Below are 18,174 nucleotides of genomic sequence, written 5' to 3'. Positions count from 1 at the left end.
GCTGAATTTCAATAGGAAGTTCTGAACTGGGTAACTGGTAAGTTGTTTTAACTTAAAGCTCCCACAGCACCCCGCAGAGACACTTGACTAAAATAATGATCCTTAAAATATTTCTCCTTAAATGAACTTTTGTATGCAACCTATGTAGAGGAAAACTTTAATTGAGGTCTGATACCTCTGATGTGGAGTATGTTGACAAGTATTGCAATTTAGTATGATTTATGTCGACCTTGATCAAGTCATGCATGGTTATTGCTCTGTTTTCTGCTCAGAGAAGAAACCAGTCTAACTGGACGCTGGATTACTTTCCTGACTGAAAGGCGGCTCAGTTATATTTGGTACGGTCGTTGTTTTCGGTGGTGAAGTGATATGACACCCGAATTTGACCAGTCGACCTAGTTGCAGGCTGAACGGGGGCTTCTGGGAGCACAGACACCTTAATGAGAGGGCTGCTCATTCACACAGCTGTCACCCTCTGCTGCAGCCTCGCTCACCTTCGTCCCACTGCCACAAATATCCTCCGGATGCTAGAGGTTACTGACTAGTCAGGCTATTTTCAGCTATTACTACATCGAGTACGTATTTTGGGTCTTCCAAAGCAGCATGTACTGTATGATCATGGGCAATATCCATAAACTGCTTCATTCAGCTATTATCTGCATAACCCTACATAACATTAAAGTATTGTTTACATTGACCAGAATTTTTCAGCAACTGTTAATTTGAGAAAAATTTCACAGTACAAAACTTCTGTTTAACTTTTTTTTATGTCTTATTTTGAACTGCCATTGTTTTTTCTATGGGTTTTCTCTCTTATAAACTGTTAAATTCCTGGAACATCTGACTGCAGCCCCTGTGGGGTTTTACATACATCAGTGTGGTCATTCCCCATCCTTTAAGGGATGCAGCACAACAAACAATCATGAATGAATCCTGCTCACAGAAACACAAAGCAGGGGAAATATGGAGGGGGTCACACCTTTTAACAACACAACAGTGTGATAGCACCCTGTCACGGACTGCTTTTATATGTACAGCATAAGTAATGTAATTGTTGCTTGCACTCAGGCACACATTGACCAGTTATGCTTATAAAATGACATTCAGAAGATGGGGGGGGGTCAATATGTTTATTTGTCATTATGTTGTTTTACCTCTTTAAAGCAATAAAATATGTGATCAAAAAGTAATTTTTATTTGATGTGGGTATTGTACATATCATGTGGTTAAATAGGTAATTTTTTTTAAACATAACAGGTAAATGAAATTTAAAAATGCATCAAAAAGGCTTATCACTATAAATAATATTCTTGCTTATTCATTTGTAATGTCCCTGTGAAGATGCATTAAAATATCAAGTTATTCACGGATTGCTTCTTACACAAGTTTTACCTCAAGCAGCAATACAGTAAGTGAAACAAGTCAAAATACAAAAACATGTGGCAGAAATCACGTAGGAATATCTCATCCATCAAGAAATGAGTGTGAGGTCAGCGCTACTAATGTAAATTAATTTTCGAGCTGATGAAAAAACATGATTTTTAGTACAAAACTGACCTTTTACTAAACAATTCACTTTGAATCTTTTAATGCATTTTCTGAAATTAAAAATAAAAAGGTTAACATTGAAGGAAGTGGAGATGAACTCTGGCAAGGTCTGATTTGGACACTTTTGATAGTACTGTCAATTACCTTTAATCTTGACTATATGAAAAAGAAAAAAAAAGATCAGTAACTAAATGTATTCCAATTTTAATTTTCTTTAAATATATATGTATTTTATGTATAACTTTGCATAGCTATACAAAGATGTAAAGATGTACCACCAAGTCTGCAAGTCTCTCATGTTGAATATGAATCATCCTCAGGAGATGGTCACTAATATATATCATAATAAACCTTGCTGCTGACTGCTAGACAGCAATCAAATGAATGGAGTTAAATCTTAATGGAAGAGGCAGGTGAACTCTAAGCTTAACTGCCAGGCGTCATAGTAGATTTTCTAGATTAGTCCCTAGGTACCATCCTTCGTGTGATGTTTCCCAGACACCTCTGTACCTTCTACCACAGGATGACTCAGGTAATTTGGAGTCTGCACAAAAGCCCCTGACCTATGTTTATATGCTGGGAAGGTTTAGAAAATGGATGGATGGATGAATGGAAAACCAAACTGCAGGTGGAATGCTAGACTTAACTAATATCATTAATGCAACAAGCCAAGGTTTGCAGTGATGGACGTAAAATGATAATCATAAAAATAGGTTAGGGGGCGGCATGGTGGTGCAGTGGTTAGCACTGTTGTTCTCCCCGTGTCGTCGTGGGGTTTCCTCCTGGTACTCCAGTTTCCCTCCAAAGACATGCTGAGGCTAATTGGCGTTGCTAATTTGCCCTTAGGTGTGAATGGTGTGTGAGTGTGCCCTGCGATGGGCTGGCCCCCCATCCAGGGTTGTTCCCTGCCTCGTGCCCATTGCTTCCAGGATAGGCTCCAGACCCCCCGTGACCCAGTAGGATAAGCGGGTTGGACAATGGATGGATGGATGGAAAAAAATAGGTTAATTCAAGCGATATAGCTGTAATTACTTTCAAAGTCCTCGTGTTATCAGTGCAGAACTGGTCAGTCTCCTGATTAGCGCTTTATATAGGCTGTCAGATATGGGAACTGGTCAAATTACTCAGTAATGGATTTTGGTATTACAGCTTACAGTTTATCTACTTTTTCATTTGTTTGTTTGGTGCTTTTCAAGGGCCTGCTGAATAATATTTATAAAATTATGTCACTCACAACAGTGCCTAAAGACTTTCATTATTGTGCCACTCTGATCTGGCATATTCTGTGATAGATGTGATCTGTAACTGGATGTGTAACAAGAATCTGGGATTTTCCTGTTTGTTTGATACTCTGCCTATGACAATTGAACAATTAATGCATATGCAACAAAGTGACCAATGTAAGGCAACTAGTCAGAGAATCAAAGCAATAGAGGATAAAGAGATTTGCAAAACATGCCAATGTCAATGTACTGCATTTTTTTTTTTATTTCAGATGCAAGCTGATATGACAGCAGAGCTTCTGTTTTTCATTTATTCTTTTCCAGTCTTTTCAGAAGATTACTGAGTAAATAAATATTATTGGTGCTTATGTTTCCTCTCTTCCGCCCACAGCATTCTGTAAGGAAGGCTGCCGCAGCGGGGGGACCTGTGTGTCACCTAACACCTGCCTTTGTCCTCCTGGCTTTACTGGACGACACTGCGAGAAAGGTGAGGCTCTCCATCCATCAGCCTGTACTGTAATCTGCAGGACTCCATGGCTCTTTATCCGTATACAGTATGTACACTAAGCAATGCCTCATCTGTCCAAGTGCTGCAAGGTCTAAGGTGACATAGCACTTACACGAGTTTCTCACATTTCTTCCTGAACTCTTCCTTTAAATTAGATTATTTTAGCCTTATTTAAACCTAACTATTTATGATACCTGAAAAGAAGGGGAAATGGGTCTTTATTTTATTTTAGCAAATGAGATATCATCTGTGATATATGTTAATTCTCCTGAATGAAATGACACAACTGCTTATCTCCTACCACAGTTTTCTACTAAAGTGTGCCAGAGAAGGTTATTCTGATTTAGTGCTAATGAATAAACGATCCTGCTGCTGGTCATAGTGGCCCAGGCAGAGGTTAACTGGACTCCGTCTCATTGCTGTCATGGAAACCGATGACTGTCACAGTACAGTAATGATAAAATTCCTCCCATGTGCCTCTAATGGAATAGCCATCAGGAGTTATTTATGTGCTGTTAAAAAGAAGGAATTGTTAAGCTGATCTGAGTTGTTTCTGTTCAACACTAAAGCTCTATGAGAGCAATCCCTGGTGTTATAAATTAGGATGTAGTGCCTTAGTACATTTTTTGATTAGTATACATTCTTTCTACTGATGGTTTCATCTAGCTGTATATCCAGATACAATTCTTGAACCTTAATTTGCAGACAGCCAAATATAGTGCAGGGTGTCATTTCAGAGAAAATATCCTGTATTATGCAAAAAGTCAAGGTGATTGCCACATTCATGCTTGTTTACATTTTATTGACTACTGGATCTCTGGGAATAAATTTATGACAGATTGCTGGATCTTCTTATGCATCTTTTACTTCTTAAAGATTACATAAATCAGCAGAGGGAAGGAATGGAACCTGGGGAGAGATGACAGAATAGGAATGATTGTGAATGTGATGGGTCTTTATTCTACCGTTACTGTACATAAGCAATACTGATTCTTCCAGTAAAATAAGTGTCCAGACTTAAAGAATTCTGGATGTTCATTTTTCTTCTTTGTCAGGTTTGTTTTGAGGATGAAGGGTAAAGTCCACAGTTTATTCATTTACATTAAAAGAAAACAAGAATAAAATCAAAGTTAATTACCTTTCCTTTGCCGCTGTGACTGGAGGCATCCTCTTACCCTTTAAATTTTATCTTTAAAACTGCCTGGCTTCCAGCCCAGGCGGTAACAGTATCTGCCCACTGCCCAAAGTGCAATGGCAAACGCAAATAATATCTTTCAGCACTTTGTCACACCTTAAGGAGTGTGGCTTGGCTTTGAAAATTAGCAGCTAATGCTGCCTTTGGAAAAAGACCTAGTTGTCATGGAAACTTCCTTTGACTAAAATCTCAAGGTTGCCGCGTGCACAGTTCTAAGTTTCACAGTCAAACACTGAGAAGGGATTTCCACTTCAATTCCAGTGGTTATGTACTTCCTTGGATTTTTCCTGACTACTGTACAAAACATTTAAATGAACTGGGTACTTACTTTGAATTGCTTGTTTTTTTCTTTTTTTCCAGTAAGTTATATTGAGATGATAGGGAGTCATAACAAACAGTAGTAAATGGTCATCTGGCTCCATTTCTCTGTGCCTGATTACATTGAAGTGGGGCCATTTTAACGGAATGCTTCATCAGACTTCATTTGAAAAGACTACAGCTGTCGAGTAGAATCCTGGCAAACATTTCCTGTTTGTATATTAGTGGCACAGTATAACTTTGTGACCCACAGATACAGTCCATGCTGAAAATTGAGACAATGAAAATCTTAGAAGATCAAAAAATATGTGCATGCAAGGACACTTTCTCATTAACATAATAACTCAAAAATTATTTGATGGAAATTTTGTTCATACATTGTATGGGTGAAGATGTGGTATTGGTTAAATTTTGCAAAGCAATGCTGCTTAGTGGCAGCAAAGGGAAGGGTGACCTTGTGAACATAACTCAAAAAGTATTTTTCAAACGTGGCAGACACACGCTGTATGGGTGTCAAGCACCTGGTCAAGCATTTCATAGGTCAGTGGCTCTCAAACTGATTTTTCTTTCACTGCCACTCCATCAGTAAATTTTATTGGCAGTCAATGAAATTCACCGCATGTAACCCCCCCTTCCCCAACTACTTGGCTAATCTGTAAATTAGTGAAACTTATCATGGGAGAACACCCCTCCCCCACAGCTACAGGCACAGATCTGGCATACTGTAATACTTTTACAAATAAGGTCAGGGGGATACATTGCTGTCGTTCTGACATTTGGCATCTAGTTTCACCCGATGCCCTGAAGTTACTCATCCTCATAGCATTAAATTAAAAGGGTTTAATACATTTATTGGACCAAAAATCATGTGTAATGCGTTCTGACAAAGATACTGTTATATGGGACTGTATTTTTATTTTTTCCCTATTTGTCCAGTCCTCACAACCCACGACATTTCTCACCTGCTTTCTGCAGGAATGCTCTGCACTTCCTTCTTGCACCTCTTTTTTCAGCTAACAACCTGTTTGCATAGATTCACCAATTTGCATAGGTGCACCGACATAAAAGTTCATTGATGCGACTGGCCCAATTAAAAAAAGTGTGTACAATTTGAGATTAACTCAGGATGCATTGTTTCTAAAATCTTTGCATTGGCAAAATCCGATCTGTTAATGTAGAATAGTGAGTTAAATATGGAAGTAAATTAATAACATAAGTCGCTGATGAAAAAAAAACACGTTGAATTACACTATCGAATAAAAACGCATTGCATTAATGACGGTTTGAATTTTTGAGGACTGTAATTTAATATGTGCATACATTTAAACATTGAACATTTCAACTGAAAACATTTCAATCGTAATTTCATTGCTTAAATATTCAGTACAAAAATATTCGGCTTCCAAAATTCAGTTCCAAAAGATACGTATTTTAAAGTGCATGTTTATAATTCAACCACATGAATTCAGTTCATTTAATTTCGCCTCAAAATAAATTTCAAAAGAACAAATTCAGTTGAAAATATTCCATGTGTTTTATTCGCATCTTTATTATTCAAGCAGTAACATTCAGTCCTCTTATTTCTGCTTTACAATATTCAGTCCCGTTATTTTCGCTGTTTCAAATACGCTGCCACAATTTCAGTGGCTTAAAAAAGATCCGAAATTCAACCCTCTACATCCGGGACTAGCAGGATATGAGCCATAGATTGCCGATAGAGTTCTCTTCGGGAACCGCGATCTAAATGGAGCAAGCGATCAGTACAAGTACTGATTGACTTGGCAGCAGATTTTTGTTGATTGTATTATTTATGTTTCTTGTCGTTTACTGGTCAATCCGATAACTTATTGCAACCCCAACTAGTAGGTTTTTATGTAAATAATTCGCTAGCTGCATGAATTATCACCAAACTTATCTTGCTAACGTAAGATGCCTGCGGGCAACTACAAGGTTTACACACCAAGAGTTTAAATCAGCGTGATAAATTTATAATAACGACAGTCAGTTATGAAAGCTGCTGGCAACAGGTATAATGGCAAGGGTGCCAGCAACTGACTCATACCTTGATGGAATTTGTATAAATAGTGTATTATAACTATTATGTAAGAAAACAAATGTTTAGCACGATATTATACACTGATGACGATATGAATGTTCATATGTTTACAATAAGGCTCCCTGTTGCCACTTGTAAATGGTAGTAACTCATTAATAAAAAGAAAACTGTCATAACTTGTTTAAAATGGTCTATTAATAATTTACAAAGTGTTACAACCTTATGAATAACCACATTATAAACTATTCATAAACTCTTTATATGGGTAGCCTTATTGTAAAGTGGCACCAATGTCACCAATAATTTTTGACCAATTTTTTGTGGCCAGTTCTCTGCAAATCTCAAGGAGTTGGAGGCATGTCCAGCGATGCATCGTATCATGTCGAATCGCACTGCATCGCAATAGTAGTGAATTGTATTGTATCACAATAGAAGTGGCTTCATATGTGTCTTTAATGTAGTGAATCATTGGCGATGCATCGAGATGTGTATCACATCACCTCAGTGATGGAGATGCACATCATTAGTCTGCACATCCCTCAAAAAGGGTCTGCACAGCTTTTGGGCACATGGTCTAGGAATGCTGTGATGGACTGGGAACCCACCCTAAGTTGTTCCCTGCCTTGCGCCCATAGCTTTTGGGATAGGCTTCAGACCCCTGCCATCCTGCATAGGACCAGCGGGTACAGAAAATGGTTTTATGGATGAATTAGTAACAGGGTTATTCTTGTATTTTTGTTGCATAATTCTAAACAGAAATCTACCTTTTCTACATCATAAGTTAGAATCCTATTTGTACACATTATTTATTAAAAATAAGACGGATACTTAAATAAAATAGATGTTGAAGCCAAAACAACAGTGACATCTGCAAAAGTTTTGGCATCCATATAGTTTACTGCGTGGTTGTTGATGCAGCATGCAGTTAGCTGATATAATAATAATAATAATAGGTACTTTATTGATCCCCGTGGGGAAATTGTTTTTACGCCTCCCTCAACTTGCTCTTTGTAGAGCAAGCTGTCCACGAAGGGCAGCTACCTGTTGGGACACCCAGGGAGCTGGGGATTGAGGGTCTTGCTCAAGGACCCGCAGACATGCTGAGGCTGGGCTTGAACTGGCGACCTTGTGATTACAGGCACACAGCTTAGCCCACTGAGCCACACGCTGCCCATTATTATGACATTATGACATTATTATGAGGTCACAAAGATAGGGAGGGGCTGTACCATAAATAGAATTGGTTACCAAACCCCAGTGCCAATATTTCACCAGTTCTTATACAATCGGTATGTACTGGACTACATTGCATCACATATTTCAGTGTTTTGGTGTCACTTGCATCGATTAAAATATTTGCTCTCTGTTTCTCTGGCAACAGAAGCATCACTGCACCTCACATGCCATCACTAGTTAACATTCCATTTGCTTTGATGTCAGCAGATGCCTGCCGTTAGCTAGTAACCATCATAGACTCAGTTAAAATCCATAAAGATGAACAGTCTAAAGCAGGGATGGGCAATCTTATCGAGAAAGGGCTGTTGTGTATGTGGGATTTCGCTGTAACTCCCTAATTAGATTACTACTTAGAAGACTGATTGGTTGAAGAGGCCTCACACCTGGGTTTGAACAACTGACCTAAAGGTTATTCCAAAAACCGACATACACACCGGCCCTTTGCGGATAAGATTGCCCACCGCTGGTCTAAAGTCTAGTTGTATTTCACTCAAAAGGATTCCTACTATGGAGAGATTATTCAGACTATTGCCACATTTCGCAATATATTTATTTATTAATGCACACATTATTTATTTTAAAAAGTCTAAATAATCCCTCCATATCTGACACTGGCATGTCATGTAAATTTGTGAAGTGTTTTGTATTTATTAATATATTTAAGGTGTTAGTACAGTATAGGCCAATTGATCCATTTGAAATAAAAATTTGCCTTGGAAATAAAATATGCAGTTCTTCAATGTTGTTGACCTTCGTTTGGTGCTTTATTAACTAATTTTTTTAGGTAACGTTTAGGCACTGTTTTGACACATGCATCGTTTAAAAAATATCGTTTTAGCAAAACGATGCCCAAACCTAACCACGAACAGCTTTGCATGTAAATGTATTTTAAAACCAGTATGGCATGACATGGAGTCAGTGAAGTTCAGCGAGTACATGATAGATATGTGGACGAAGAGGAGTGTGTGGATGCAGGCAGCACTATTTTGAACATATTGTAGTTTGTTTAAGGATTTGGACGGTAGAAAAAAGGCATTAAAGTTCTCCAGTCGATATGTTATGAAGGCATTGAACAGTCATTCAGAATCAGGTAGTAACAGAAATTACTTGAATCTAGCAATAATTCAGAGGTGGGAAAGAGATATTTTGGTTATAGTTTTAATATGGGTGTGAAAGGTAAGTTGCTGATCAGCAGGATCCCAAGATTGCGTATGTGAGATGATGGATGTACTTGACTATTGTCATTTGTAAGGTTAAAGTTTGTGACCTTTTGCTTTAAGAGTACAAAGTCTATTGGTAAACTGAGAAGAATTAACAAACCTCACAACACACTCTTTAATGAGAGCAACCTCATCAATAATTGAACTAATGTAGTGATTGTATTGCTCAGTTGTAGCACACTCAGGTATCTTGTTTAATGAGTCAGCTAGTAGGCTGAGACTGGTGCGAGTCCTGAATTAGATAGTGAGCTTCCTGCTAGCATATTGTATAGTGCAATTAATGCCAAATGCCAACAGCTCGTGGTCAAGTACCAGTTAGAGTGCCTACAACACTAGTTATCTTCACCCCAGTTCTAAAGACAAGGTCAATTGTATGACCTTTTGTGCAATACTGAAGCAGTCAAGGATATCAGAAAGGGTGCTGGCATACTTACACAGCAGATTACACAGGTCTACAATTTTTTTTTCAGGTTCCAAGGTTTTTTTGAATGGATTTAGGGTATTTTGAGGGTGCTGAATTCAAAAATCCCATTACTTTTGCTGAATTGGTTCTAGTTTTTGAGATAATCCATGAAAATAATGCATTCCCCCAATGCGACTTGTGTATGATAACAAATGCAATAGCTTTTGGTCTGTCTTTTGACTCTTTAACAGTGGCTTAGGTAATGAAATGAATGGTGAAGCATTGAAGGAGAGTCTGAAAATAAAATTAGAATTAAGTTCACATGTGCTTGTTTGCATGTTCGTTTATTGCTGTTGTTACTGTGGTGGTGAATATTTACCCAGATCAAACCTGCCAAGTCCTTCCAAAGGAAGGGCATCATGGGAACACCTGTCTGGTTTTTAGCCAGAAATGGTTGAAATGCTTGTGATAGGGCCATGAAAAAATGTAGTTTGGCCAGAAGAAGGGGATCCATTCAGGCTTCACAAATGCAGTGAAAAGAAAATGTCCCTGGGTTTTTTTTTTTTACCTATTTATGACTTCACCAGGTCCACATATTTCACAATAGAGGGCCAGACTTCCAATGCTTGTTCGACAGCTGGCAGATTTTCGAGCCACCGATGGCCACAGAAAGGTAGAGGGAATCTTGAGAATGATGTTGCAGCTGTGAAGTCCTCTCTTCTGGCTGGTGCAGAGTGGAAAAGAATTGGGGGGGAATGCATTATGTTCATGGATTATCTTTGAGCACTGTCTCCACCATCCACACTTCAAAACCAGTCTTGAATGAGCTGTGAAGGGTATGTAGGCCACAACTCCCTACAATTACTAACTGTGTCCCAGCAAATTGCTCACCACAGTGTGAATGTCATCTTTGGACGTATAGGAGTGATGTCGGCTAACCGTTTGCAAAGCCCATAGCCCTTCTGCTTTCAGTGTGTCGGTTGAGGAGAATGTACTGAAGGCATTGCTTGTCATGGGATCCGGAGACACTACCAAAGCAGGTGTAGGCCTATCTGTAGAGGTTGTACTTGCAGGACTGGCAGACAATTGAATGGGGACAGTTGTTGTCCGACTGTCGACAAAACGCTGTGCTTCTCTCACCTGATATGTGAGTCAATGGCTTTAGAGCCCATTGTTGCCAGTTTGATGACTTTTTTACAAAGGTCGCATCGCGCTTCATAGACATTAGTTGTCTTTTTCAACCAGTCACGATACTTTTTTTTTGAAGCATTGACATTACTAACAATTAATAACTAATTAATATTGTATTAATTAATCAAATCATACATAACTTTTTCCTGTCACTGTTAGATATTTTTAATTTCTTTTTTGTATGAGACTGTTTACTTACTAGTTGTAACTAGTAAATATCAATATTCTTGCAATTCCGATTGCTTTTCAAACATGTTGCGTTAATTAATTAATTAACTATTAAATATCTCAGAAACTAGAGCCAATCTGGCAAAACCGAAGTTATATTCTTAATTAGCACCACAAACTTAATATACTGTTCAGACATCGTTGGCACCAAAATCACTGTACACCAGTGTTATTAATGTTAACCAGCTAGTAGCACGGCAGTGCAGCAGACAGCAACTGTGTGGCAGCAAAGGAAGGAATCAACAGCTGTAGAAGACACTTGGTCTTGTGAACACAGTAATTCTAAAAGTATTGTATGGATCTTTTCAAATTTTGGAGGTACTGTACATTGAAGGGGAGAAACCTCTAAGTGAGCAAATTTTGAGACAGATCTCCCCAAAACTGAAGCAGTGCTTCATTGTGATGGCAAAGAGAAGGTCAGCTCAGACACTTGATCTTGTCAGAATGATAACACAAAAATTATTTTTCCGATCTTTTCTAACTTTGCAGGCATGGGTGAAGATCTAGACCTTTTCAAATATTGACATAAATTGCACCAAAATTGAAGCAACGGCACTTAGTGATAGCGAAAAAAAGGAATACAGGCTTATCCTTTTGATCAGGATTGCTATTATTATGGTATTTACTCCATTTCATATTTGATGGATCTTATTACCACTTCAGAAAAACACTATATGGATGAAAATCTACATTTGAAAACCTTCCCCTTGGCGGAACACAAATCATTACAAAATTGCAACTGCACTACAGAGGGCAGCAATACTGGAACTGCAAGACAGAGGGTGGCAGAGAGCAAAAATTGAGTCTGCAGCCACTTCTGCAGTCAAGCATTCACATGAGAGGCCCCTTGAGAGATAATTCATACTTGGTCTCATGCACAACATCATAATCTCAAACATACACCACTATACTCTTACACAAAGACTACCATACCCACTTACAAGCACAATCATACTCCCTTTTATATACTGTCACACTCTTCTCTGTCAGCACTGTTCTCTGAGAACTATATCTACTTATATACACAGTATAGGCTTGCACTTATATCCTCTGCATAGCAGAGGATAATAGTATATGTAAATGAAGTTAACAGTGTTTGTGTAACAAAGGTCTAATACAGTATATGCATGAGATATAATATTTTAAACCAAATAACAGCATATGTAACAGAAATAAACAGTACATCTGAATGTAAATAATGATGTACTGTATAAGGAACAGAATGACAGTGAATGTAACACAGAATGGTAGGGTACGCGAATGAGAATAATTATTTGTGTGAGACAGTGTGATTGAAACAGAAATGTGACAGACAACACAGAAAAAGGGAGGACTGGGATCAGGTGTGGTGAGTGGTTTTAATGAGGCGTGGGGCAGGTCGTAATCAAAACAGTCCAAATGTTGGAAATGGTACTACGTTCTCAGTTCCTGAGTGGTTATATTTGACGAGACCCACTTTCCAAATCATGATCGATATGACATGATGAAGGAACTCACTGAAGCCATTGGTACAGTGGCCGATAAGTGGCAACACGCTGCAAATTCAGAAAACAATTATAAACTCTGAAAGAACATACAAAACAGAAACAATGTTGCAATTCCACCCACAACACAATGGATGTTTCTGGGGGACAATGAAATGAGGCAGACCATTTGGGCTGGGTGGTATATCAAATGTTTATAGTAAATCACTATATTTCCAAAACGAGATATAGAATGACAATACCATTTATATCAATATTCTTCTATCGTGTGTTAAAATTAGGGCTCTAATAGTATTCTTTCCTGGTTGTAAGCAATGAGACTTCATTGCACATCTCACAGAGAATTAGATGGAGAGGAAAGGCGATGAATCATTGTTACTTGGTTTATTTCATTTTAAATCATTGCCAAATACACAATGCTGTGTGTGACACCAAGTGTGAATTATCCATCAAGGGGTCTCTCATATATTCAGGTAAAAACACATTTATTAACTTTCATTTCTCCAGGTAATCCATCCAGTACTAGAAATTGTACAAACTAGTGTGTGTGAGACAAGTAGGTATTAAAAGAACAGAATAACTGAAACATATATGTAGCATGTTTTTCATGAACTACACCAACAAACAGTTTTATTAATGTGTAATATCCGAGCTAAAATGGTGTGCACGTCTTTAAAATTTCCCCAATTTAAAAATTATTCTTGAAATAAATATTTATGGAGACTCCATTGTTCTACTGGGGGACTTGCTAACGCTTGTAATGACAGTGATGTTATGGACAGTGATGTTATGGAAGTGATGTTATGGACAGTGATGTTATGGACAGTGATATTATGACAGTGATGTTATGGACAGTGATGTTATGACAGTGATGTTATGGACAGTGAGGTTATGACAGTGATGTTATGGACAGTGATGTTATGACAGTGATGTTATGGACAGTGATATTATGACAGTGATGTTATGGACAGTGATGTAATGACAGTGATGTTATGGACAGTGATGTAATGACAGTGATGTTATGGACAGTGAGGTTATGACAGTGATGTTATGGACAGTGATGTTATGGACAGTGATGTAATGACAGTGATGTTATGGACAGTGATGTAATGACAGTGATGTTATGGACAGTGATGTTATGGACAGTGATGTTATGGACAGTGAGGTTATGACAGTGATGTTATGGACAGTGATGTTATGGACAGTGATGTAATGACAGTGATGTTATGGACAGTGATATTATGGACAGTGATGTTATGGACAGTGAGGTTATGACAGTGATGTTATGGACAGTGATGTTATGACAGTGATGTTATGGACAGTGATATTATGACAGTGATGTTATGGACAGTGATGTTATGGACAGTGATGTAATGACAGTGATGTTATGGACAGTGATGTTATGACAGTGATGTCATGGACAGTGATGTCATGGACAGTGATGTTATGGACAGTGATGTTATGACAGTGATGTCATGGACAGTGATGTCATGGACAGTGATGTCATGGACAGTGATGTTATGGACAGTGATGTTATGGACAGTGATGTTATGGACAGTGAGGTTATGACAGTGATGTTATGGACAGTGATGTAATGACAGTGATGTTATGGACAGTGATGTTATGACAGTGATGTTATGGACAGTGATATTATGACAGTGATGTTATGGACAGTGATGTAATGACAGTGATGTTATGGACAGTGATGTTATGACAGTGATATTATGGACAGTGATGTCATGGACAGTGATGTCATGGACAGTGATGTTATGACAGTGATGTCATGGACAGTGATGTCATGGACAGTGATGTCATGGACAGTGATGTTATGGACAGTGATGTCATGGACAGTGATGTCATGGACAGTGATATTATGGACAGTGATGTAATGACAGTGATGTCATGGACAGTGCCCGTTCTGACCCTGCCCTTCTCCTCTTCCCCATCTGTCCAGCAGCTGTTGCTGGCCATTCTGCCTTTTCCCCTCTATGTAGCTGTATCTTTTACCCTTGTGTGTTTCTCACTGGTCCCAGACCACTGCGTGGCTCACTAGGCTGAGTGTGTGGTTCAGAGAATGTGAACCAATGAGGTATGAGGCTGGTAAATCCCACCGTCACCTTTTGGGTTTTATATTCGACTTTTTTTGTCCTCAATGGTATAGTTTTGATTTTTGGGTTTCCTGTCATAATTCCCATGGTCTACCCTCCTTGTTTTAGGTTATGGTTTTGTTTTCTGAAATTAGCCTTGTAGTCCGAGGGTTAGATCGATGTTTTCTAGTTTCTGTGTATCTTTGGATTCTGTGATTAGTTTTGCTTTGTGTTCTTAGTGTCCAATTAAGTTCTTCTAGTTGTCTGTTAAGTTCCCTTGTTCTGTAATTAGCTCTGTTCATTAGTTCCACCTGTTACCTTGTATTTCCTGTTATTGGTTGATTAGTTAATCTTGCACTCCTGTGTCTTCATTAGTCCAGGTCAGTTTGGTGTATTTAGGTTGCTTTCTGTGTTCAGTCCTGCGGTGAATCTTTGCCTGTGGTTGTGTAGGTATTACTCTGTGTCTGTTTCTCTCCTTTATTTTGCCAATAAACCCCTTGTGTTCTGTTGCCGCTGCTAGTGGGTTGTTGCCTTCTTTACGCTTGCACCATGCCCCCGCTGCTGTGAAAAGTGAAACCCGGAGGGATGTGATTGGTAGGAACAGCCAGCCTGATCATTACCTGAGTGGGGCTCTATTACTGGCCGCCTGTGCTAACCACAGTTTGTCCATAACAAACGCCATGTTCAAATATATAGGTGTTCTAAGTGCACCTGGCACCAGAGCACCCTAGGCCACAGCTCAGTGATCGATTTTGTAATCTTATTGTCGGATCTGTGACTGCATGTCTTGGAGACTCGAGTGAAGCAAGCAGCAGCTGAACCGTCAGCTGATCAGCTGGTGGTGACTTGGATCAGATAGTGGGGGAAAATGCCGGACGAGTGTGAGTTTCCTGATAACGATTGATCTTGCTGAATAATGAACAAGATAACGAATGACATGGGTAACGAACAAGTGAGATTTGTGTTTCCCCAAAAGCCTTCATCATTCCAGAATTAGCAAACAAACTTAAAATACTTTGTTGGTTCCTCCACAGCCTCCACATAAGTGAAGCACAGACTGTCAATAGTGGGAACATCAAACCCAAGTATTTCAATTAACTAATTTACAAATCAATAAAAACACACCAAAACAACCAAAATTAAGACAAATCAACCTACTTGTTGAAAATACATAAATTGGTTCAAAATGTGATGTTGCATCCTTGTAAAAAAGAACAGTTGCAAGCAACAACAGAAAATGGAAGTAACACGCCTCTAAAGAAGCTTCAAAACAATTAATTTAGGAGGTGGCCAAAATTTTTTTTGAATGAAATCACTACTGAAGCATAGCATACACAACAATAACAGCACAGCAGCATCTGGGGAAAATGTTAGAACTTCCGAGAACTTTTGTAGGCATCAGAATCACATCTTCCACATGCCCAAAGCACCCTCTACAGCAGTGTGTGCAGTGTGATACCTCCCCTCAGCTAAGGTTTGCGGATTCAACACTGGAGTCAGCAGGTATTTGCTAAGAGGATGCCTGATGTCTCCCAATAACCAGCCATCAGCAAATGCACCATCCTGAACCATCCAAACACTCCAAAGCTGTACCAGATAAAAACATTGTACTCCCAGGCCACCGGGCCACAATGTCTATAAACTATCCTTGATGGTTGTATATCACCTGGACATCACTTGGCCTAATGCCAAGAACCCTTTTCGAATGGTGTAGACAGGAGTCAAGGGGCTGCAAATATGAATAGGGTTGAGGGTTCCATCCGCTGCACCTAAGATGCCTGCAATGACACGAAAACCAATTTTAATGTTATACAAGGCATTCCCTCCTGCTGGAACTTGTGCACACATTGCAATAGAAATGTGACCAATGCATGCACAGATTTGGACTCAGCAGCCTTGCTGAGGCCATGTGCATCTGTAGGACTGCAAGAATCCACTGGTGGTGTAGAAGTAGAGAGCATTTAGACCAGAAACTTTGCATCTTGGATGGCTCTGTCTCAAACACCATCTTTGGCTGAGCTGCACAATTCTCTGCCATTGCTGGCCCAATTGGATGTGATGGAATGCATAGCAAGTTTGATTGGTCAACTTATGTAGCCTACCAGGGTTGTTCATAATTTATGAAGTGCGCTCCATTAAATTCATCAATTGGAATTTTAATTAAATTGGCCACACACTATAAGATACATTTATTTTAATGAAAGGTTGGATTTTTCTCATTTTTCAGTGTGAGATGAAGCTACTTCACCTAAAGGTAGATTTTTTCCAAGAATCTTTGTAAATCTTTACAAGTGGTGCCAATAATTGTGGCGAGCTCTGTGTACAGCTGTGGAAAAAATTATGAGACCACAGCAAAATTTTTAGTTTAACACTTTTCTCAATTTATGGGTATGCTTCTGTCTTCTTTATAACTGACTTAATTTCATGAAACCAGGGCTACCCCTATAATAGAATGACTTAATATCATAGGAGAATGCCTTTACATGAAGAAATCATGACATACTTACTCAAAATGAGTAAAATATACATTTTTTTGTAAACTCCTACCTGGCTCTTCTCTGTTTCTCATTGATGAAGGGCTTCTTCCTTGCCTTATGGGTCTTCTGTCCTGCTTCTGAAGCCAGTTATCAATTGTCCTAGCAGTGCACTTCACACCACTTAATGTTTCCCATTCTTCTGAAGGTCACTTGATGTCATCCTCTGATCGATGTGGCATGGTTGGATAAGTTGACGATCATCTCTGGCATTAGAAAGGTGCTTATGCCCTCTACCTGGCTGGTTTTTTGTCATTCACAGTGTCTCCTATTTCACATCGTTCTTGTGTACTGCAGTCTTAAAATTTTGAGCCTGGAAGCAATCAGTGTAGCCTTCTGCCAGCAGAACCATGATTGAACCAGGATTTATCAATGCAGATTTTTAAAAAATATGGAGAGGTCTCAATTTTTTTAAAGAGCTGTATGTACTGGTGAGTAAAGTGTACTTAATATTTGCATGATTGTAAGATAAAAATTATGTAATTTTTTTAGTTTAATGAAATGCTGGCTCTCTAAGCCCTTTTCCATGGGAAAATATTTATTGTTTTTGCATATTTAACTGTTTATGTGTTTTAGCATTTGTGAGGAGTCTGTAGTAGCTTTTCTTGTGAGTGTCTGTGGGTTGTCAGATGGATAGGGCTGTGATAGGGTTACTTGAATGACTGTATTAAGTGCCCTTTCACCATGGTACACAGGGTGGGGATTCAGTGTATGCTACTTATGTTAACATGCCATGCAACTCATATTAAAATATTAAGCTGCATTGTTACAGCTCCACCTACACTATTCATATGATTTCTTGAATAGTGCACAACCCTGTTATGTACTGAAATTTCATACAGGTCTTAAAACAATGAGCTGTTTTTGCGCTATTTCATAGTCTACGTTGTAGTTTTATATTGCAACATTAACTTCTTCTTCTTATTATTATTATTATTATTAT

At 38.7% G+C, this 18,174-nt stretch overlaps 1 protein-coding gene across 3 annotated transcripts in view; it reads left to right on the top strand.

Annotated features, from left to right (window-relative positions):
* Positions 1-18,174, top strand: part of LOC111841508 (protein kinase C-binding protein NELL1) — a 214,173-nt gene that overhangs the window by 174,066 nt on the left and 21,933 nt on the right. For all 3 annotated transcript variants that reach the window (XM_023807322.2, XM_023807314.2, XM_023807305.2), the window contains one exon: positions 3,163-3,258. In XM_023807322.2, the coding sequence (XP_023663090.2) occupies positions 3,163-3,258 (96 nt within the window). The remainder of the gene's footprint in view (positions 1-3,162; positions 3,259-18,174) is intronic.

Source organism: Paramormyrops kingsleyae, chromosome 11 (assembly GCF_048594095.1).
Source record: "Paramormyrops kingsleyae isolate MSU_618 chromosome 11, PKINGS_0.4, whole genome shotgun sequence".
NCBI lineage: Eukaryota > Metazoa > Chordata > Actinopteri > Osteoglossiformes > Mormyridae > Paramormyrops > Paramormyrops kingsleyae.
The sequence above is the reverse complement of the archived record's forward strand: the minus strand, read 5'-3'. Positions and strand labels throughout refer to the sequence as shown.